The sequence below is a fragment of the Physeter macrocephalus genome, unplaced genomic scaffold (genome assembly GCF_002837175.3).
Source record: "Physeter macrocephalus isolate SW-GA unplaced genomic scaffold, ASM283717v5 random_394, whole genome shotgun sequence".
NCBI classification, from domain to species: domain Eukaryota; kingdom Metazoa; phylum Chordata; class Mammalia; order Artiodactyla; family Physeteridae; genus Physeter; species Physeter macrocephalus.
The window spans coordinates 15,692-37,555 of NW_021145680.1; the positions used below are offsets into that span (position 1 = coordinate 15,692).

The 21,864-nt window shown below is 52.3% G+C and overlaps 2 protein-coding genes across 7 annotated transcripts in view; one reads left to right on the forward strand and one right to left on the reverse strand.

Moving 5' to 3' along the window:
• Positions 1-2,740: 2,740 nt before the first annotated feature.
• Positions 2,741-6,496, forward strand: LOC102974545 (peptidoglycan recognition protein 1). The gene is given in 4 exon segments (XM_028485433.1): positions 2,741-2,776; positions 2,778-3,022; positions 5,553-5,674; positions 6,252-6,496. Coding segments are annotated over 4 exon segments (648 nt in total).
• An 835-nt stretch (positions 6,497-7,331) lies between these two features.
• Positions 7,332-21,864, reverse strand: part of CCDC61 (coiled-coil domain containing 61) — a 19,089-nt gene continuing 4,556 nt past the window's right edge. For 2 of the 6 annotated variants that reach the window (XM_028485434.2, XM_028485435.1), the window contains 12 exons: positions 18,530-18,688; positions 18,195-18,277; positions 14,455-14,612; positions 13,683-13,844; positions 10,708-10,918; positions 10,536-10,618; positions 9,680-9,849; positions 9,486-9,561; positions 9,028-9,170; positions 8,860-8,938; positions 8,629-8,683; positions 7,332-7,829 (listed from right to left, as the gene is read on the reverse strand). In XM_028485434.2, the coding sequence (XP_028341235.1) occupies positions 7,539-7,829; positions 8,629-8,683; positions 8,860-8,938; positions 9,028-9,170; positions 9,486-9,561; positions 9,680-9,849; positions 10,536-10,618; positions 10,708-10,918; positions 13,683-13,844; positions 14,455-14,612; positions 18,195-18,277; positions 18,530-18,677 (1,659 nt within the window). In that variant the 5' untranslated portion in view covers positions 18,678-18,688 and the 3' untranslated portion in view covers positions 7,332-7,538. The remainder of the gene's footprint in view (positions 7,830-8,628; positions 8,684-8,859; positions 8,939-9,027; positions 9,171-9,485; positions 9,562-9,679; positions 9,850-10,535; positions 10,619-10,707; positions 10,919-13,682; positions 13,845-14,454; positions 14,613-18,194; positions 18,278-18,529; positions 18,689-21,864) is intronic. The other 4 variants (XM_055082968.1, XM_055082967.1, XM_055082966.1 and 1 more) reach the window with 4 other exon arrangements.

The window sequence follows — 21,864 nt, forward strand, 5'->3', positions numbered from 1 at the left end:
CGAACCCGTGTCCCCTGCATCGGCAGGCGGACCCTCAACCACTGCGCCACCAGGGAAGCCCCTGATTCTTTGCTTTCTCATTGTCTTTCTCTCCCTCTTTCTCAGGAATGCCATGAAGATTATGACTTTGGAATGTCTTACTCACCCCTCCGTCATCTGTGCCTGAACAAAGCTGGGACACCTAAGGTGCTAAGTGGATTATTCATATGCACCTGAATAAATGACCATTAATGAAGAGACAGAGAAGACAGGAGAAGAGTGTGAGTCCCAGGGGTCCTCCAAGGCCTTTTCCACATTTCTGTTTCATGAGCTTCCCCAGTATCCTTCTGAGGAATTTCCTCCTCTTCCCAACCTAGTTCAATCTGGAATTTCCAAATGTGCAAAAACTAGTCTCTTTCACCTGGATACCCTGAGCTGTGGTTTAGTGAGCGGTTCCTACATTGGGGGTTCTAGCCTGAAGCTGTGAGGTCAGGGAGCAGACAGGCCCCCCCGTTGGGATGTAAAGGGTAAGCAAGGAGCAAAAGAAAAGTGCAGAAAGTAGAAGACTCATAGGATCTGATGGAAAAGCTGTTGGGTGGATTCATTCTGGGAGAGTGGAAAGGACCCCAAGGAGCATCCTGTGCTTTCCTGTCTGCTAAAGAGGCTGTATTGTAGGGGGTGAGAGGGAGGCTTTTGGGGGAGAGGATAGATGTGACAGACTCCACATCTGAAACCTGTTCCTGCCCCAAGGGCCCAGCACGTCTCTGCAGGCCAGGCAGGAAGGCAGGAGAGCTGATGACATCACAAGCTTATTTCTGGAGCGGGGGGAGGATAAAAGCACCTGCCAGGATTTTCCAGACTTCCTTCGACTCCACTGCAACCAACACAGAGCCATGAGTCCATGATGCTGCGTCCTTGGTATGGAGGACCCAACCCCGATTCTCTTGGAGCGCATCTCCAATCTCAGGCACAATCCCATCTTTACTCAACTCAACCTACCCCTCCTCCCTATCCCCGAGCCCGGCAAGTGGCTCAGTCATAGCAATACCCTTTCCATATCCCCAAGAGCAGCCTCATCCACATCCTTGATCAACTTCCAAACTCATGCCGAACGACATATATATCCCGGGTTCCCACTCCAAGCCCCATCTTCTAAATTTTAATATCAGTCATGTACGTAACACGGCACCAGTATCAGCTCAGCCCTCTTTGGAGCCTGACCCCAGCTGAGCCTCCTACTCTAAACTCTTCCCTCCCAGGAAACACCCACATTCCTCAGAACCCAAAACCCATTTCTTCTAAGAGTCCCGCCTGCATCCCTTCAACTTCCACAGACCCATAACCCCCAGACACCTAACACAGGTCTGCCCCAACCTTTCCCTGAGCCTCGGTCAGGACAGACGCCCCCTCAGACCTTCTCCTCTTCCAGGCTGGGCTCCCTGGGGCGGACCACTGGCTTCCCATCAGCCTCACTTCATCCCTTTTTTCTCCCACAGCTGTTTTTTGGTTTTGTTTTGGCTTTTGGGGTGTTTTTTGGCTGCGGTGGGTCTTTGTTGCTGCGTGTGGGCTTTCTCTAGTTGCGTTGAGCAGACTTCTCATTGCAGTGGCTTCTCTTCTTGCATAGCACGGGCTCTAGGCACGTGGGCTTCAATAGTTGTGGCATGCGGGCTCAGTAGTTTTGGCTCGAGGGCTCTAGGGCGCAGGCTCAGTAGCTGTGGCGCACGGGCTTAGTTGCTCCGCGGCATGTGGGATCTTCCCGGACCAGAGCTCGAACCCGTGTCCCCTGCATTGGCAGGCAGATTCTCAACCACTGCGCCACCAGGGAACCCCACCCCCACCCCAGTGATGCTTATGTAGCACTATTTGTCAGACATCTTCTAAGGCATGTGGGATCTTCCCGGACCAGAGCTCGAACCCGTGTCCCCTGCATTGGCAGGCAGATTCTCAACCACTGCGCCACCAGGGAACCCCACCCCCACCCCAGTGATGCTTATGTAGCACTATTTGTCAGACATCTTCTAAGGGATCGACCCATGAGTTAGATACGCTATAGTAATCAGCCCCATTTTGCAGGTGGGGAAAACTGAAACCCAGAAAGGTTGTCACTTGCCCAAGCTCACACACTGGAATGTCACCAGAATTCAAACTCAGGCAGCCTGCCTCTGAATGAGGGCTCTGGACCACCAGGCTCTACTATCTCCCATGTGGCAGCAAGGTGATTAGCCCTCTTCCCGCCTCAGTTTACTCAACTGCGAAATGGGCTTCCCATTAGTCACCTCTTCAGTTTGCTGCAAGGGTTAAATGACATCGGGCTTAGGTCCAGGAGAAGTGTTTTTAAAATGGGCGCCTTTGCTTCTTCAGCTCCTTGCAGGAGGATGGGAGAAGAGGCCTGGCCACCTACCTCCCATGTTAAGTCCTGGTGAGTTGTCCAATGCTCCACTGAGAGGAGAGACAAAACAGGGCAGAGATCCAGACCCTGGGTCTTCCAGAAACCACGGGGCGAAGTGCCCAAGGGCCTGTGTGCCTCTCCCCACCCCCCACTCTCGGCTGGGTGAGGGGCCCCTTGGCTTTACCACGGTCTCTCCCCTCCGGACAGGACCACACCGCATCCTGTTGGGGCCCTGCCAGAGAAGGAAGCGGAGTCTGAGGTCCCAGTGGGAAGTCCCGCGGGGTGTGATGCAAGGCCTTCCCTGCGCCCCAAGCAGATAAAGGCGCAGAGCCAGCCTGGAGCTGCTAGCCATCTCCGTGCGCCCTGCCTGCCATGACCCGCCGCTGCGCGCTGCTCGCCTGGGCCCTCCTCGGCCGTCCTCGGCCTCGGAGCGGCTCAAGAAGCCTCGGTAAGCTGCATCCCCATCGTGCCCCGCAGAGAGTGGGAGGCCCTGGCGTCCGAGCTCAACCAGCGCCTAAGACGGCCCGTGCGCTACGCGGTGGTGTCGCACGCAGCGGGTGGCGCCTGGGACACCCGGGCCTCTTGCCTGAAGCAGGTCCAGAACGTGCAGCACTACCACGTGCGGACGCTGGGCTGGTGCGACGTGGGCTACAAGTGAGTGAGGAGGAGAGGCAAAAGCTGGAGACGGGACTGGAGGGGAGGGAGGAGCGCGGGCCGAGGAGACCGCAGGGACCCTGCTCTAGAGCCGCCTGGCCGACACACCGCGCACCTTACTCGGCCGCGCAGCATCTTCGTTTGTCCCCAGGGTCGCCGCTTAGGGCTGGGCGTGTGCAGGCAGCGCAAAGATGCTAGGAGGAGGGGAAGTGGCTGCAGTCCAAGCTCTGCCCCCGGAGGGACGGACAGACTTTGCCAATACACAGGAAGATGTCCTGTGCACTGGATTCCCTTGGTCAAGTCTGGTGTCTCGTTAAGCACCGGGCCGGGTACGGCTGGCTGAGCCCTGGGGCAGGCATTCACCCTCTTTCAGCTTCAGTTTCACCTTCCTCCTCTGCAAAGTCAGTGGGGCCGTGGCCCGCTCCATCACTAAGCCAGCCAATACCACTTAGGACACCGCCTGGTGTGCGGTGGGAGCCCCCAAATCCGTGGACTGCTGGCGCCCGTTACTGTGTGCCAGGCTGTGCGCCATATGCTGGGATGCGGCCACAGCCATGAACAGTGTGAATCTCGCCCAAAGGGATTTAAAGACCGGCAGGCAGCAGCAGGTGAGGAACAAGCAAAGTCAACAAGATGAATTCAGATGGTAAGAGAAGCGATGGAGAAAAGGAACAGAGTGACTGACGCGGCTCCGGCGTATGGGAGCCGAGAGAAGAGTGTAGTAAGCTGGGGGTACGGCAGAGGTAGAGGCCAGGAGGCTCAGTGAGTGGGTCATTCCTGAGGGACAAAGGTCAGGGTGGCTGGAGGTAGCCGGGAAGAGTGACACGAAATGAGGAAGGAGTTGGCAGGGGCCAGATGGCACAGGGTCTTGTGGGCCATGGGGAGGACCTCCGTTCTACACTAAGACGGGAGCCGTGAGAGGGAGGTGAGCCTGCTTGGGTATGAGAAGCTCTCTCTGGCTGCAGTGTGGAGAACGGACTGCAGGGGGGGGTGAGGGCAGAAACAGGGGCAGGGATTGGTTAGATCTGCTTCTGGGGCCCATGCCCACCAGCTCCCTTTCCAGGGTAATAGGCTGGGGTCCCGCACACGGGTTTCTATAGCAAGAGACTCTACTGGTTCTCAAGCCTCGGTAAACACCAGAATCACCTTACTGGAAATGCAGGTTCCCAGGCCCCACACTTAGAGACTGCTTCAGTAGGGCTGGGGTGAAGCCAGAAAACCTGAGGACCTTGCTTGGAAAAATCTGGAAGCCTTCAAGGGTATCCCCAGCTCTTCTGGCTCAAGATTTTACAATTCAAAGGCTCCAACTTCAAATTTTTTTCCCAAGAGTCAGATGCTCCAATTCTAAGCGTTTCCCTGAAGGAATGAAGAGCAGAGCTTGGCTCCACAGCCTCTGGTCTAAATCACTTTATAGAAAAGCAAACTGAAGTTTGTTTCTCGGATTTTAGGATTCAGAGTCTGATCCAAATGTTTTGAATCCCCCTTCCTTGTCACATCTTGTTCGGAGCCTCAGTTTCTTCACCTGTAAAATGGGGCTCCTGGCTACCCACCACGTGGTGGGGTTTGAAGTTTAAATTAGATGCATCCATTTAGCTAATATACAGAGAGTACCAACTGCTTGTGCCAGATGCTGGGGCTGTGGCAGGACCATAACCGGCCCAGTCCTGGGGGTCAGTATCACTATGGTATTTCTAGTCTCTTCAATGCAGATTCTGAGAGTCTGGCTTCCCAAGTGGCAGATTCAGGACCCAGTATTAGAGTTCCCACATTCTGTCCCTCCTTGGTGACCTTGTGAGCCAGAGGACTGAGGTGACAGATATTGCATCTCCAAAACGCCAATCTCCTGGTTAATTCCAGTGTGCCAAATCAAACTCGCTCAAGCAGGACGTGTTGAATGAGTGAACCTGACAGATCTGCTGCCAGGATTGGAAACCTCAAAGAGGCACATGCTGGGGCTCCAGGGTTTGTGTCTGGTTGCAGCGCCAACCCTCGAGTCCCTGATCCTGTCACTCAAGTGTACCCCAGCAGGGAAGAGGAAGCAGGAGGCAGGCTGGGGAGAGGGCAGAAGAGCTTCTCAGTGGAGAGTTCTGAGAAGCATTAGTGTCCAGGACGTGACCTTTGGGTAAATAATCTAAGTCTGCTTCCTCAGCTTAAAGGGGGGATGACGACAGTGCCTGCCTCCGAGGACTGCATGTGAGAGTTCAGCAAATCAAGAGCTCAGCCAGTCCTCCAGGGAGGCAGGAGAGAGCCTGACCACGTGGGTGGGAGTCACGGAGACCTGGGTGAAAATCCTGACTCCTCACGGGGTTGAGAATGCAAAAAGGTGCATGTAGAGCTCTGCTTGACAAATGGCAATGGCCACGGTCATTGTTCTTACTGCGGAAGATTACAGGATAGGAGGAGGGTGTTGGGGAAATTGTGTATGAGTGACAGGGACAGGGGCGGGGCGAGCAGAGGACAGGGAGGGAGTCCTCCCCCCAGCCTGGGAAGCCCTCCGTCACTCATCCAGACCACCCTCCCACCCCCACAGCTTCCTGATGGGAGAAGACAGGCTCCAGTATGAGGGCCGGGGCTGGAACACCTTGGGCGCCCACTCAGGTCCCACCTGGAACCCCATATTCCTCGGCATCTCCTTCATGGGTAACTACATGGGTAAGTGACTGTCCAGCCATCAGCTAGGGGGATGACATGGAGCCCGGGGGATGGCACCGCCTGGTGAGTAGTTGCTGGGAGGCTCTGCCACCTAGAAGCTCTGTGACCTCGGGCAAGTGACTCTGCTTCTCTGAGCCTTGTTTCCTCTTTTGGATAAAGACCATTTTCAACCACATGGTTTCAGGGAAGATTAGTTCATCTCTATAAAAGTTCTTAGACCAGTCCATGGCCCCTATGAAGTGCATGATAAATGGCAGCTATTGCTGCGGCTTGGCTGGGGAGGTCTGGGGGCAGATGAGGGCAAATAAGCAGTAATCTTGACAGCTGACACTTGCTGAGGGCTTACTCTGTACATAAAATAACTCTCATCCCACAGACCTGTGGGCAAGTGCTGTCATTCTCCCCTTTCACAGATGAGGAAACTGAGGCACAGAGAGGTTAAGTCAGTGCTTGGTGCCGGCAGGCTGGGTTCTGGGCCCTAGCGGGCCAGCTCAGAGTACAAAATCAGAAGCACTACCCACACTCTCTCTGCCCTTCGAGAAAGCCCCAGCCTAACTCCTGCCTCTACCTCCCACAGATCAGGTGCCCCCACCCCACGCCATCAGGGCAGCCCAGAGTCTGCTGGCTTGCGGCGTGGCTCAGGGATTCTTGACTCCTAGCTACGAGGTCAAAGGACACCGGGATGTGTAGCAGACGCTCTCTCCAGGTGACCAGCTCTACGAAATCATCCAGCAACTACCACCGCGTGTGAGGCCCTGTCCGTCTTCTCACACTGCCCCCCCACCCCATCAGAAACCCCACTGCCTCCCCCTCCCCCAATAAAGGCGAACCTCAAACTGTATTTCCATGTCCCGCCATCCCCCTCCCCACCCTCTCTCTCCCCCATAAGATCCCAGCCGTCCCCCCCGCCACCTCCCAGAACTCTGATCTTGCTCAGAACCCAGAGGCCCCGACCCTGAACCAAGACCCCAGAGATCCCAGCTTGGAAGCCACATCACAGCTCAGAACCCAGAGGCCTCAGGTCAGAGCACAGGAATAGCACCAAGTCAGCTGAGATGTCACCACCAGAAGCTCAGGGGTCCTCACCTCCCGGGCAGTGAGCCATGAGGCAAGACACCCCCTCTCTACCACACCGCCAAAGACATCCTGGGCAGGATCCCAGCCGTCCCCCCCGCAACCTCCCAGAACTCTGATCTTGCTCAGAACCCAGAGGCCCCGACCCTGAACCAAGACCCCAGAGATCCCAGCTTGGAAGCCACATCACAGCTCAGAACCCAGAGGCCTCAGGTCAGAGCACAGGAATAGCACCAAGTCAGCTGAGATGTCACCACCAGAAGCTCAGGGGTCCTCACCTCCCGGGCAGTGAGCCATGAGGCAAGACACCCCCTCTCTACCACACCGCCAAAGACATCCTGGGCAGCATCTCTGCTTGAACTCCTCTGGGGACAAGCTGCTCACTCCCACCCCTCAGGTCCCCCCCCCCAGCTCATTGCTTTAGAGAGTGAGGGAGTTTTTTCTGAGCCTGTACTCCAACCTGCCGCCCAGTCATAGGCATGGCCAGAAATACACACAGGTCCCAGTTACACCCCCTCCCCACCCAATCTTCATTCCTCCTTACTCCACCCCAACCCTTCAGTCATAAGCTGAGGGATCCCAAGGGCACATATGTTTATTTACAAAATACACCTACCCTCCCTCCCAGAATGCAATGCCTGCGGGAGACGTAGGGATTGGGGCCTCACACACCTGAGACCCCAAGAGCACCAGAAGGAGCGGGGCCTGGGCGGAGCCAGGACACACTGGCCCCGCCCCTCACGCCGAATCCATCCGAAGCCATTAGAGGAGCAGTAGTCTCTCTTCGAGGTCACGAGCGCATGTCCAGTCTGTTCATGTATTCCTGCAAGGCCTTCAGGCGGGCGTCGATTTCGGCCATGTCAGCTGCCTGGTGGTCCGAGCTGTACTCTGTGAGAGCAGGTGTGGCTGTGGGGGTCCGTGAGGGGCCCAATATCCTGCCCTCAGTAGCATCCCAGCAGGCTCTGGGGCAGGTGAGGGGGAGATGTGGAGTCCCAGGCTCACCTTTGATGGGGACCCAGCCCCCCGAATCGGCCAGGCGTCTCTGATGGCGGCCGTGTTCCAGGGGGCTAGGCTTCTGCTGCTGGGGGTGGCAGGAAAGGGGGTCAGGCACCCTCTATGCCTGCCCCCCAAATCCCACCGGCAATTCTGAACCAAAGGACCTCATAAAAATTAAGGGTTGGGCTTCCCTGGTGGCGCAGTGGTTGAGAATCTGCCTGCTAATGCAGGGGACACGGGTTCGAGCCCTGGTCTGGGAGGATCCCACGTGCCGCGGAGCAACTAAACCCGTGAGCCACAACTACTGAGCCTGCGCGTCTGGAGCCTGTGCTCCACAACAAGAGAGGCCCGCGCGCCGCGATGAAGAGTGGCCCCCGCTTGCCGCAACTAGAGAAAGCCCTCGCACAGAAACGAAGACCCAACAGCAAAAATAAATAAATTAATAAACTCCTACCCCCAACATCTTAAAAAAAAAAAATTAAGGGTTGACACCTGAGCACTTATGTGCAAAATAAGCTCCTTGTAGCTTCACCAGAACACTCAGACGTGAATGCTATTACCATCCCCACTTAACTGATAAAGAAACTGAGCTACAGAAGCTAAGTAGCTATACCCTGAGTCACACAGCTTCTAGGAAGGGGAGGCAGGTTTCAAGACCTGGCAATTTGAGGCCAGAGCCGGTGCTCCTAAGCAGTCTCCTGCCCCCACCTCAGCCCCATCCTCCTCTCCAATCCAAAGGTCTCAAAACACTGCCTCCAGAGGCATTGCGGAGCCGCCTTTACAACCTAATGCCCTAGAATGGAATCACGGGAGAAAGGGCCAGCGAGCTTCCGGTGGTTTAACGCTGCCCCTGCCTCCTCCAAAGCCTGAGGAAAGACACTCACCGTATTGGACCCACTCCAGGTGGTGGGGCTGGGCGGCTTCCCCCGGCGACGAACGCTGAGAGGACAGAGTAATCAAGGACCAATGGGAGGGGTCTGTGGCACCTCCCACCTCGCCCTCTTCCTTGGTTTCAAGGCTCCAGCCTCCATCACCCAAGTTCCCCGCAAAAGACTGTTCCCAGTCTCCCCAGACACCCGTTTGGAGGCGGTCCTTTCCCCCAGCCCAAGTTTTACCCTCCAGGGAGGGATTCAGAGAAATCCTCGAACTCGCTGCAGGAGCTGGCGGACGAGTAGCGGCTGCGGAAACTGTCCACTAGAGGGAGAAGGAGAGTGTGAGCCTCTTGCACCGGCCACAGCCCCGCCCAGCCCGTCTGCCAGTCCCGCGCGCTCCAGCCCAGTCACCCGAGGAGCTGCGGTTTCGGGAGCGGTTAGCCGCGTCTCCTCGACCGGTCACGGCTGCGGGGGGCCGAGTCTGGCGAGACCAGGAGGTGGATGGACCGTCCCCGCTTCCTCCGCTGCCCAATCGGTTTCGCTGCTGCTGCTGCCTGGAGAACGAGAAAGGAGACGCCCACCTGTGCGCCCAACTAATTCGGGAAAGGGCGTCGCTGCGCCCCGTGGGTCACACCTAAATAGGGAAAAATCATGCGGAGACACAGACCAGGTAGGGGTGGGAGAGACAGATAAGCAGGCCGGGGGGATGGGGGAGGCTGGCGATCAGGACCGGGGAGCAGGAGCCCGCAGGGGGAAGGGGAGAGATGGAGCAGATGACAGGTGATGGAGATGGGAGTTGGGGATGGATGGTCAGAGGGGCAGGTAAAGGGGCAGGGATATGGGCAGGTGAGGAGAAAATGGGCGCTAACTTCATCTTGATCGCTCTCTGCTTCTTCTCCTTGGCTTTCACAAAGGCTGTCGGGTCGAAACGGGGCACGCGACCACCTAGGACCGGGTGGGGGTGGGGTGTGGAGAGAAGAGGAGGCTGGAGTCATAGGATCACGCCTCCCCAGTTCTAGTGCCATCCACCTCCTCCCACGGGCAGGGCAGGGTCGTCACAGACCTGTGGGCGAGGGCGAGGGGCGGGCAGGGCGGCCTTGACCCCGGCCCCCGCGGTCGCTCTCCCGGGATGAGGAGCGGGCAGCGCCACGGCCACGCGACGTGGAGCGCTCCCGAGACGTCGAAGCCCGATCTTCCCGGGCCGAGGGCGGCACCACCGGTGTAGTCCGTCTCCTGGGAGCACAGAGCCCACTGGCAGTTTCCCACCGGCGACGACAACTCCTATCCCAAGCCTCTTCCCGGACTGCACCATCTCCGAAACATCAGGCCCATCCCCCATCAACTCCTAAACATTCACGTACTTACACGATCCTCACAGATACCTTCTCCCAGGGTCCACCCCTATCGGAGCCCCACAAAGCACGGCCCCCCAAAACCTATCCGTCACTTCCCTACATCCTAACACATCCTTTCACCAGGCCCTTCTCCCAGAGGTCTCCCACAGCTCCCTGGAAACCCTTCCCAATCTTTCAACACCCACCCCAATACATGCCAGCAAACATCACTCGGATACCCACCTGCTTAGCCACGCCCTCTCGCTCAACTAGATCTCAGACCCCGCCCCTTTTCGGTCCCTATCTCCAGGTTCAGCCTCCTGAATGCCGCCTCAGGCCTGCCCATCTCTCTACAGACCCCGCCCATCGTTTTCAACTACTGTGTGTGTCCTTCCCTATGCCCCATGCAGTCCATTAGGCCCCACCCATCCCTCCGTTCCCGCCCACTCTCAGGCTCTACCCGCCCTCTCCACCCTACCTGGGCCCCGCCCCGTCACTCAGGCCCCGCCCAACCACGCCCGGAGCCCACCTGCAGGCGGGGTCCACAGCTCCAAGGCCCCACCCACCCCGGGCCGCGCCCCTCACCCCCTCTTGTACATTGCCAGCTCGGTGTTCAGCGTCTTCAGCCGGGCACGCAGGCTCCGCTCCGACGCCTTCACCTCCTCTAGCTGCCGGGAGGGAAGAGGGGCGTAGAGGTCCAGACTGAAGCCAAAGTCCGGGACCCGCCGGCGCCCAGCCGGCCGCCCCGCCCCCTCACCTCCTTGGCCAGGCGGCGGCAATCCTGGCTTCGGCGACCGGACCCGCGGTGCCCGAGGCCGCGCTCCTGCCGCAGCTCCAGCTCCAGGCCGCGCACGAGCCCGCGCAGCGCCTCGACCTCCTGGCGCGCCGCCCGCCCGGCCAGCGCCTCCTCGCACGATCTGCCCAGCTGGACCTCCAGCTCGCGCTTCTCAGCCGCCAAGCGCGACACCCTGGGGGGAGGAGGTAGAAAGCGAATGCTGGGGCGGGGTGAGGGGCATGGTCCCATAATCCTCACTCCTCCACTGGGGTGGGCACGCACCATTTCTTGATCGGTAATTAGAGAATGCAAATGAAAGCCACCAAGAGATGCTGAGCTGATAGGAACTTTATAAGACAGGGATCCAGCTCTCAACATCCAAACCCATCAGTCCCAACACCACCTGACAATAGTAAATACACAGCCCCACCGAGGAAGGCACTGTCCCAGAAACCTGAATCTGATTAGCCTATAGGTTTAACAACCACTTCGCGGGAAATAAACAGAACAAGGGACTACGTGAACCATGGAGATAAAATCAACAAAATCCAGGGACTTCCCTGGCGGTCCAGTGGTTAAGACTCCACGCTTCCACTGCAGGGGACACGGGTTCTATCCCTGGTCTGGAAACTAAGATCCCGCAAGCTGGGCGGCCAAAAAAAAAAAAAAATCAACAAAATCCAGACTGTGGGAAACTGTACAAATAACCAGGCTTCTTCCACAAAGAAGTAGCATGAGAAAGGGGGGGAAGGGGGACTGTAATAAATTAAAAGAGATATCTGGATACTTATTCACACAAGCCAATTACAAAAAGACATTTGTGAGATCATCAGAGAAGTGTCAGCACATACACCCTGGGTATCAGATGACATTAAGGAATTTTTGTTAATTTTGTTGGATGTGATAACAGTGCTTATGTGCTTTTTTTTCAAAAATGTCCTTATATGTTAAAGATACATATTGAAGTGTTTACAGAGGAGATTCAGTGTCTGGGATTTGCTTCTCAGGAGAGAGGAAAGGGCATAGATCAAACAAAATGGGCAAAATGTAGATAACCGTTGAAGCTGGGGCACAAGTACACGTGCATTATACTACTGTCTACTGTGCGTGCTTGGAATTTTTCCCAATAAAACGTTTTTTAAAATCTGTGGCTCCCCCGCACTCTCCAAGGAGCTTCCCCATTCGGTCCCTTCCAGCTGACTTCCCCCCTCCCCTCCTCTCCTCCCACCTCCCTCTCCCATTGCTCTTTGCAAACGAACGCAATTCCCTCCTCCTGAACCCTCTCTCCTTCTCCTGGCAGGAACCACTCCACTCATCCTCCAAACATCACATCCCCCCCTGGGGAAGCCTGCCTGCCCTCCCAGCCAGGCTGTCATGTCCCTCTATTCTCTCCTCTCCTGGCTCTCTGTACGTTTCCTTCCCAGCACCAATCATGGTGGAGCTGACGTTGATCAGTGCTGATTATCTGTTTTCTGTCTGCATACTCACTCCAGCTGTCTGGTCACTGTGTAGGAACTCGGGCTCTGTGGCCTGGCTGATGGCATCCAACTCTATTCCACTTCTTACAAGCTGTGTGGCCTGGGGCAGTTTCACTTCACATCTCTGTGAAGTGGGATGATAATAATAACACCTACTGATAAGGTTGTAGGAATCTATAAAGAGCGCTTAGACTGTGTCTGGCGCTGAGTGATGGCTCAGTAAACATCGGTAGGGCCAGGCAGTGTGCCTGGCACACCGTAGGAACTCAGTAAATGTTGGATGACTGAATGAATGAATCTTGGAGTCTTCCCAAACTCCCTAACTCCAAGCTGGGAAGAGAAAGGTAAGAACCAACTGTCCAGTTGTGGATCTCCGGGCAGATGATGCCACCTTGTGGCCATCCTGGGAAACACAGGCACACGCACCTGGAAGACTCACAAGGTTCTCCAAGACCCGTGAGCTTGCACTTCTGGGAGGGGAGAGGTCTGGTCCTCCCAGGCAGCACTGAGCGCTCAGTCCTGGGCTAGCAGCTGCCAGCAGTGCACAGTGGCTGAGGAACCAAAGGTGGCTTGGGCTGATTGCCTGGATTCAAGGTCTAGCCAGGCCATGTTACTACACTGTGTAACCTGGGGCAAATTCTCTAACCTCTCTGGGCCTCAGTTTCCTCCTCTATAAAATGGGGACGATAGTAGTGCCTACTTTGGGAGGATTAAATCAGTTAAATCATACAGCACTGAACAGAGTCCCTGGCACACAATTAAATGCTCGATAAACAATAGCTACTGGTATTATTATTATTACTACTACTAAAAATAGTATTAGCCCTCCCCAATGAGTGGGGCCCCCACCAGATGGAGACCAAGTCCCAGTCAGCCCCTCCACAGCCCTCAGCACACAGCAGGCACTCGGTAAACATGCCCATCAGGTTCCCGTCACAGCCTCCCATAACACAGGCTCCCTTTCCTGCCTAACCCCATCTCCATCTGCAATATACTCGGTGGGTATGTGCTCAATGTCTCTCTGCCCCCTGCGCTGGCACTACACCATGGGCAGGGAAGGGGCCAGCACAAGAGAGGCGCTTGGTGAAGGCGGATTCAACTGAATAGAGCCCTGCCTCGCACGCTGTCTTTGTACATGCTGTTCCCTTTGCCTGGAACACCCCTCCCTTCCCCGGAAGGGTCAGGTCTCCCTCTGGACTCCCTCAGCCCTATCCATGGTGAATCTTCACTGTCTGCAGACAGATCTGTCTCCCGCACTGGACTGGGAGCCCCAGGAGAGGACAGGGCCAGAATTATCTCGGTCATTGCTGTGTCCCCAGCACCATTAACACATGGTGGGCACAGAGGAGGGGCTCAGAGTAAGTATTTGGGGAATGAGGGATGGCTGTCCTTCCAACAGTGCTAAGCATTGGGTCCCGCAGTGCATGATGGGATGTGTCCCCACCAGCCCCAACCGCCCACCCCCATCCCCAGACTTACTGCTCCCGCAGATGCCAGATCTCAGTTTCCCGGCTGTCCCGAGTGTCCTGGCCATCCAGCCCTCGAAGGCGGCTCAGCTCCTCCTTTAGTGAGCGAATGATGCCCCGCAGGACCACAGGGTCTGGTTTGCCCTGGTACGGGAGGGGCAGCGGGTAGTGAATCCTGAGAAGGAGGATTAGAACCGTGGCATCTCAGAGGCCAAGAATCCACTCAGGAAAGGACATGTGACCATTTCTGGCCAAATACTACAGGAAATTGGTTGGGAGTCTTCTGGGAACACTTTTGGTTTCCTGATAAAAACAGCTGATACAATTAACAAGCATTTGTTAATTTCCTGTTAACAGGAAATGGAACAATCCTGCTCCATTTCCTCCTGCTCTGACATAGATGCAACACCTGGAGAACCAGCAGCCATTTTGTGACCATGAAGAGATAAGGATGCAGTCAAAAAGCCAACAGGTTAAGGATGAGGAAAAGAACAAAAACAAAAACAGAAGGAGACTGAGTCCCTAACAAAACTGTTGAGTAGCAGCCATCTACCTAGACATCTCGTTACGTGATAAACTATTGTTTAAGGCACTGATAATGGTTATCCTGATACTTGTAGCCAAACACAATACTAAATGATATAACCCTCAACACTGAAGATTCCAAAGGCTAGGCTTAAGCAACATCCCCACCTAGCCCTGGGTACCAGGGGTTCCTAAGTTCTATCCACGTCCTCTCCCACCTGACCACCAGCTACCAGCCTGGTGGGTATACTTGTACCCACCTGTCAAACTCCACAGAGTAGATGAGGATCAGGTAGCGCTTGGAGTTGAGCTGGGCCGATCTCGAGGCCAAGGGGCCTGGGCGGCCCCCCATCTTTCGGTTCCGCAGGGACTCGAGATCTGTGTAGGTCAGCAGGTCAAGGGTAACCGACTCACTGCTCTGTTGGAGAGAATGGGAGGAGCTGCCAAAAGACCCAACGTGGCCATACCCAGAGCACACAACCCACACACCTGGGCCACGCCCCATTCATTCTTTGGGCTAGCTGGGCTTTTCCACACTGAGGCTGGTGATCCAGATGGCCCTGCCCCATGAGGGGCTGCACAGGACATCATCAGAGGGAGAAATGGAAAAGAACCTAAATGCTCAGCCATAGGAGACAGCTTAGTGCTGTGGCTTCCAAGTACTGTCCACAGACCCCTGGGGGTCCCCAAGACCCTTTCAGGGGAGTCCATGGGGTCAAAACACCTTGCATAATAATACTAAGATGTCATCTGCCTTTTTTGCTGTGTTGACATTTGCACCGATGGTGCAAAAGTTATGGTGGGTAAAACTGCTGGTGCCCATTAGCAGAAAGCAAGCCAGGGGCATCAAATGCACTAGTAACCGTTGTAAATTCCACTGCCACGCAGTCTCCGCAGGGGGATGGGAAGGAGGGAGAAACACACAAATAAATAAATAACTAGATAAAAACACAGAAAATGAAACCTAGGAATGTCCTTGATAAACCTGTAAAAATTATTAATTTTTGGGGGGCCGCACTGCACAGCTTGCAGGATCTTAGTTCCCCGACCAGGGATCAAACCCGCACCCCCTGCAGTGGCAGGGTGGAGTCTTAACCACTGGACCGCCAGGGAGCCCCAAATTATTAATTTTTTTGACTCTTGACCCTTGAGTGCACAGATTTTTACTACTGTGTGTGACAAAATGGAAAGTACACATTCGGCTGCTTATCAAGGTATGACATTTTCTAGGAAAAGCACTTGTGTGATTGAATTTTAAGCTAAATTAGCCACTTTTTCATGGAACACTATTTTTACTTGAAAAGGTAACGAGAGACAAAACTACGGTTATTCAGTCTTCGATGTCTGGCAAGCATTTTCTCAAAAATGAACAAAGCGAGCCTGTCACTTCAAAAAAATACAGCTAACAGTATTTGTTGCCAACAATAAAATTCAAACTTTAAAGTGAAAATTAGAATTTTGGAAAACTTGTATCTGCCATTGTGTGCTTGATAGCTTCTCAGTGTTGAAAGGCTTCCCTGGACAGATCAGTGAGGATATTAACAAATACGACTTCCTGATATTGTATAATGAAATGTGTCAACATTTGGAAGATTTGCACAACTCCGTGAACCAATATTTTCCAAATGACCAATGCATGATGTTACAAATGATGCTACATTTAAATGCATGATGTTAGAAAATGGGTAAAAGATCCCTGCAAAGTAAAGATACACCAATAGATTTTAATGTCACAGAATAGGAAAAGTTCACTGGTATGGTCTCAGATTCCACACTGTGATAAACCTTTAAGAAACTACCACATATCCAGTTTTAATGTGCTGGCAAAAGAGGATATGCACAATTATCTGAAAAAGCTATTAAAGGACTCCCTTTTTCAGCTATATATCTTCCTGAGGCAGATTTTTCTGCATGTACGTCAATCAGGACATATCACAACAGACTGCAGAAGCACATGAGAATCTAGCAGTTTTCTATTAAGCCAGACATTAAAGAGATTTGCAAAAAATGTTAAAAAAAAAACACTATATTTCTTACTAAATAATTTTGGTTTTAAAAATATTTTTCATAAAAAGGTTATTTAGGTCAGTAACAGGTTTGTTATTGTTATTTTTAAATGAATTTGTAAATATCTTTATATTTTTCTCAGTTTTAATTTACAATATGGCAAACAAATATTGATAGATAAAACCTGCATGAACAAAAGCTCTTTGGTGTCCTCAGTAATTTTTAAGAGTATAAAGCGGTCTTGAGACCAAAAAGTTGTTTTTTTTTAAATTAATTTTTATTGGAGTATGGTTGCTTTACAATGTTGTGTTAGCCTCCACTGCACAACAAAATGAATCAGCCATACACATACCGGTATCTGCTCCCTTTCGGATTTCCCTCCCATTCAGGTTACCACAGTGCATTAGGTAGAGGTCCCTGTGCTATACAGTATGTCCCCATCAGTTGTCTATTTTATACATAGTATCAATAATGTGTATGCATCAATCCCAGTCTCCCAATTCCTCCCACCCCACCCCTTCCCCCTTGGTATCCATACATTTGTTCTCTACGTCTGTGTCTCTATTTCTGCTTTGCCAATAAGAACATCTATACCATTTTTCTAGATTCCACATATATGCCTTATTATACGATATTTGCTTTTCTCTTTCTGACTTACTTCACTCTGTATGACACTCTCTAGGTCCATCCACGCTGGGACCAAAAAGCTTGAGAACCCACTGGGTTAAATAAATCATGATGCATGGGTACACTGGAATACTAAGCAACCACGAACAAGGATGACAAACTCAAAAGTTGTAATAATAATAAAAGTAGACAATACCTGTATAGCACTTATTATGAGCCGGGCACTATTCTAAGCTTTTTACGTGTAATTCATTTAATCGTCATAACATTATGAAATGGGGACTACTATCATCCCCACATTACAGATAAGCAAACTAAGACATGGAGTTACTGGCCCACAGCTCCCAAGTGGTAAGTGGTAGTGATTACTGATTTCAGAGTCCATGATCTTGGCCATTATGCTATACTGCCTATAGATACCAAAATGTTAACAGTCTGAGGTGGGGGATAGAAACAGAATTTAGACTCTTACTTTCTAAGTCACACATTACTTTAATATCATCACAATTTTATGAGTGCACATTTTACCTGTAATCAGAGAAATAATGTAGTTCAGTTTTTAAATGATGTCTAAGTAGCATCTGTGTCACTCTAAGCTCCAACCTGCTTCTTTTTTTCCTATTAATATTTTTAACTATTTGACATTATATATTTTTTTCAATTGTCTGTCTCTCCCCCTAGACTGTCAGGTTCATGAGGGCAGGAATTTTGTCTCTTTCGTTTAGTGCTGTATTCCAGTGCCTGGCACACAACAGATGCTCAGTAAATGAAATGAATGATTATCTATATCCACTGACATGACGAAATTTTTATGAATTATTGTTGAATCTTTTAAAAGGCTACAGAATACCTTGGGAAATATATCAACTACATAAAATTATAGATCTGCAAATACACACACGTTCACAAGTGAATACAGAAATGGAGAAATGGCTGGAGTGATTTCCATCAAAATATTAATAAAAGGGACTTCCCCAGGGGTCCAGTGGTTAAGACTCCGCCTTCCAATGCAGGGGGTGCGGGTTTGATCCCTGGTTGGGGAACTAAGATCCCACATACCACGCAGTGCGGCAGAAAATATATATATATTAACAAAATATTACTAGGAGTGAGTATTGGGAATGGAGTGATTTTTACTTTCTTCTTTACATTTCTCTGTGACTTGAATTTTCTCCATGATAATCACCATCATTAGAATTACAATCAGAATAAGGCATTTACATTTGGGAAAGAAGAAAAGAAAACGATAGCCCTGTTCCTTCAATGAAAGAGAAGGTAGAGGGTCTTGCATACATCAGGTGGGCATCTACCCTCCCAGAGACCCAGGGAACAGACAGCTCCCCCAGCCCCCAACCCTGGCCCCTACCTGGGTGAGGGCCGACTCCAGCATGTTACAGAAGATGTTGAACTGTTTGAAGTTCCCTGTCTTGTGAGTCAAATCTTCGATGACTAGGTAGGGAGAAAAGTCCTTCCTGAGGTCTTACCACATGCCCAGCCCAAGGGCAATGCACCCAAGCTTTCCACCTTTCCCCAACACCAGTGCCTCTGGCCCAAGGGATGAGCCCTACACCCCCTCCCCAGCTTAGAGAGCTTCTAGTCAGGTAGAAGAGGCAGGTGGACAGGATCCTGACTGGCCTCATCTTCTGGGAGAAGCTGATCCCAGGGAAGGACAAGTGAGCCCACCCAGGCAGGCACACTCACAGCTGGCATCGAACTCGGCCCGCCATTGGTCGGCCGTCATCCGGTCCTCCACCTCCAGCTCTAGCACCTGCCCAGACACCATCACCCGCACGGCATGCTCCACACCCCGGAAGACGTAGTCCACCTGCAGGCCAGCTGGCTGGTCCATGGCCAGTGTCGCTGGAGAGGGGGATGAGACAGAGACCCAGAGGGGCTGAGAGCCCAGACTCAGGAGCTGGAAGGCCAGAATCCTGGTTCCACCATGTACCACCTTAGGAAAGAGACTTTGCCTCTCTATGCCTCAATTTCCTCATCTGGAAAATGGGTACAGTAATGGCACCTACCTCATAGAGCTGTCATGAGAATTAAATTGGACAATACACGTAAAAGCACTTGGAACTGTGTCCTGCATGTTACTATGCCCAATACAAGCTGGTTAATAGAATATATGATTTCCAATAAGAGGATCAAGATTAATACTATTGATTATTAATTTATAAATCCTTATACTCATTATATATTTATTATTTATTCATTTATTTAAACATTTGTGGAGAAAAGTCAAGCTGTGAAGGGAGACAGAGTATTGAGATCAGGTTGGGCAGAGATTTTAAATAGAGGGTCAAGGGCAGGCCTCCCTGGGGAGGTGACATTTGGGCAGAGAACAAACTGAAGAAGGTCAGGGAACAAGCCAAGTGGCTATCCCTAAGGAAAGTGGTCCAAGTCGAGAGAACAGCCAGTGCATGGATAACAGATTATCCACGATAAACTTAAACCATTTACATTGAATTAATAATTGAACTTCTTCATTAGTCTGCTGTAAGCATAAATAATTTCTCTCAGCCAACAGGACTACTACTCACTGTTAGTTCTATGAGGAGCTGGAGGAGAGGGTAGGCCTCCACCCTCAGCATGAATTCTAGGGAGTGGTTCAGAATGGGAGCCCCAGGCTGCTTGGGTTCGTGTCCAAGTTCAGCTATGTGCACTTAGATGGGCAAGTAACTTAACCTCTCTTGGAGCCAGATTCCTTATCTTTAAAGCATTTGCCATGCTGGGTGCTGGGGATATGATGAGAAACCAGATTCTGTCCCTACCCTCAAGAGGGTGACAACAGTTAGAGGCATAAAAATGTCAACTGGTGGGGAAAGGGGATACTAGGTAGTAGGGGTTGCTGTTTTAGCTAAGGTGGTCAGGGAAGGGCCACCCCCTCCCTGCTGAGCAGAGGCCTGTAAGGAGGGAGGGGGGGAAGACAGGTGAATATATGGGGATTAGGATCCAGGTAGAGGGAACAGCCAGGCAAAGATTCCAAGGCAGGATGTACCTAGTTTGTTCTGAAAACACCAAGGAGGTCAGCGTGAGGGAAGGAGAGAGGGAAAGTGAGGAGATTAGAGAGGTAACGGGCCAGATGATGTTCCTGCAGGCCTTTGTAAGCCCATAGAAGGATAACAGCGTTCATCTCCTTAGATTGGTGTAAGGATTAAATGAATTAATCATGTTAAAATCCTTGGTGAAATGAGCCATGCCTGGCCCAAGCAAGCACTCAATACATATCGGCATCATCATCTTTTTTTTAATTGAAATATAGTTGATGGACAACATTATGTTAGTTTCAGGTGTACTACACAGTGACTTGACATCTGCATACATTATGAAATGATTACCACGACAGACCTAGTAACCATCTATCCCCCTACAAAGTTATTCCAATATTACTGATCATATTATGTGGCTTATTTTATAGCTGGAGGTTTGTATCTCTTAATCCCCTTCACCTATTTCATCCCCACTCCCAGTCATTGCTATTCTTGTTATTATTACTTTGTTGTTGTTTCTCAGCTTGAAAGGGACTAGACAGACAAGGCCAGCCCATTCCCTTCCCAGTGTACAGATGGGGAAACTGCAGCTCTGTGAGAAAAAGAGCCCTGTGCAGAGTCCCACAGGTGCTGCAAAGACAGAGGCACCCAGGGATGCCCCCAACACAGATCATGGGGACTCCTCCAGTGCGTGACCTCCTTCTCTCTCCACTGTCTCCTTTAGTCCTCACACTTTCCTCAATTTAGTCCTTCCTAAAGTCTGATGTTGGAAAATTTAATATTTTGAGCCCTGAATCTCTAGGTCAGTGATTTTTTTTTTTCTTTGACCGTGCCATTGCACGGCATGCAGGATCCTAGTTCCCCGACCAGGGATTGAACCCGCACCCCCTGCAGCAGAAGCACCGAGTCTTGACCCCTGGACTGCCAGGGAAATCCCTCTAGGTCAGTGACTTTTAATCTTTTTAGAGTCCTTGAGCTTTTGAGAATCTAATGAGATCTCTGAACCCTCCCCAGATAAATGAATAGATCCATAACCTCTGTAAGGAATTTCAGGGTCTCCCAGAATACCACACCCCCAGGCTCATCCACAGATCCCCTTTCTCAAATGCCCAAGGACAATAGCCAGAGCCCCAGCCATCCTGAGAGGCACGTCTCTGCCTCTAGACCCAAGCTCTTAACTTTATCTGGGGGAGGGGGTCTCTGGTGCTTTGGACGGACTGATGAAATCTGGAGAACCTTTTCCCACTCACACTCTCACAACTGTACTTTCATTCTCTGGGGTTTCAGAAGGTGGCGGGGAGGTTAATAATTCCTGATCTACGGGCAAACAAACAGCTACACATTTCAACATATCCCTCATCCCCTGGCGCCCAGTGCGGGTGCCAGGCAGCGCTGGCCCCGCCCTACCGGGTGTCCTAAACCCCGCCCACCCACTCCGCCCCTCAGACCCCGCAAGCCAATCAGCGGTTGCGCTGTCCCGGTTACCACCGCGCCAAAGGCAGCAGCGGAACACTTGACGAGCCACGCAGCCTAACCGCCCCATTCACCACCCCACTCTTGGTACCCAACTCTCCCGAGGAGGCAGAGGAAGAAGGGGACCCGCCCCACCTCATCCCCGCTGCCAACCCGGCCCTGCCCTCCTCCTTCCCCACTGCCCCACATAAGCCCCCCATTCACAGCCCTTCACTAGATAACAGGGCCTTTCTGCATTCCACTGCCCTGATGACACAGCCAACACCTCAGTCTCCAGATAGTAAGCCCCTGAATACTCTGCCCGAATTCAACTCTCCCCTTACACCTACCTGCCTCCTCACCTGCACAAACTGCGCCCGCTCCCCTCCCTCCATCCTCTCTTCTAGACAGAATAAATCCCACACTCCCCAGCCAGCTCGACTCTCCCCTCCTGACCCCAGCTCCCCATCACTCATACCCTAGATGGCCTCGAGATTCTGGCCACTCCCCTTCTCCCAGTCCCCCGTGTTCTACTGGGGTTCCCCCATACTCTACTTGAATTTTGTCCCGCCCCCCCCCCCCCCCCCCCCA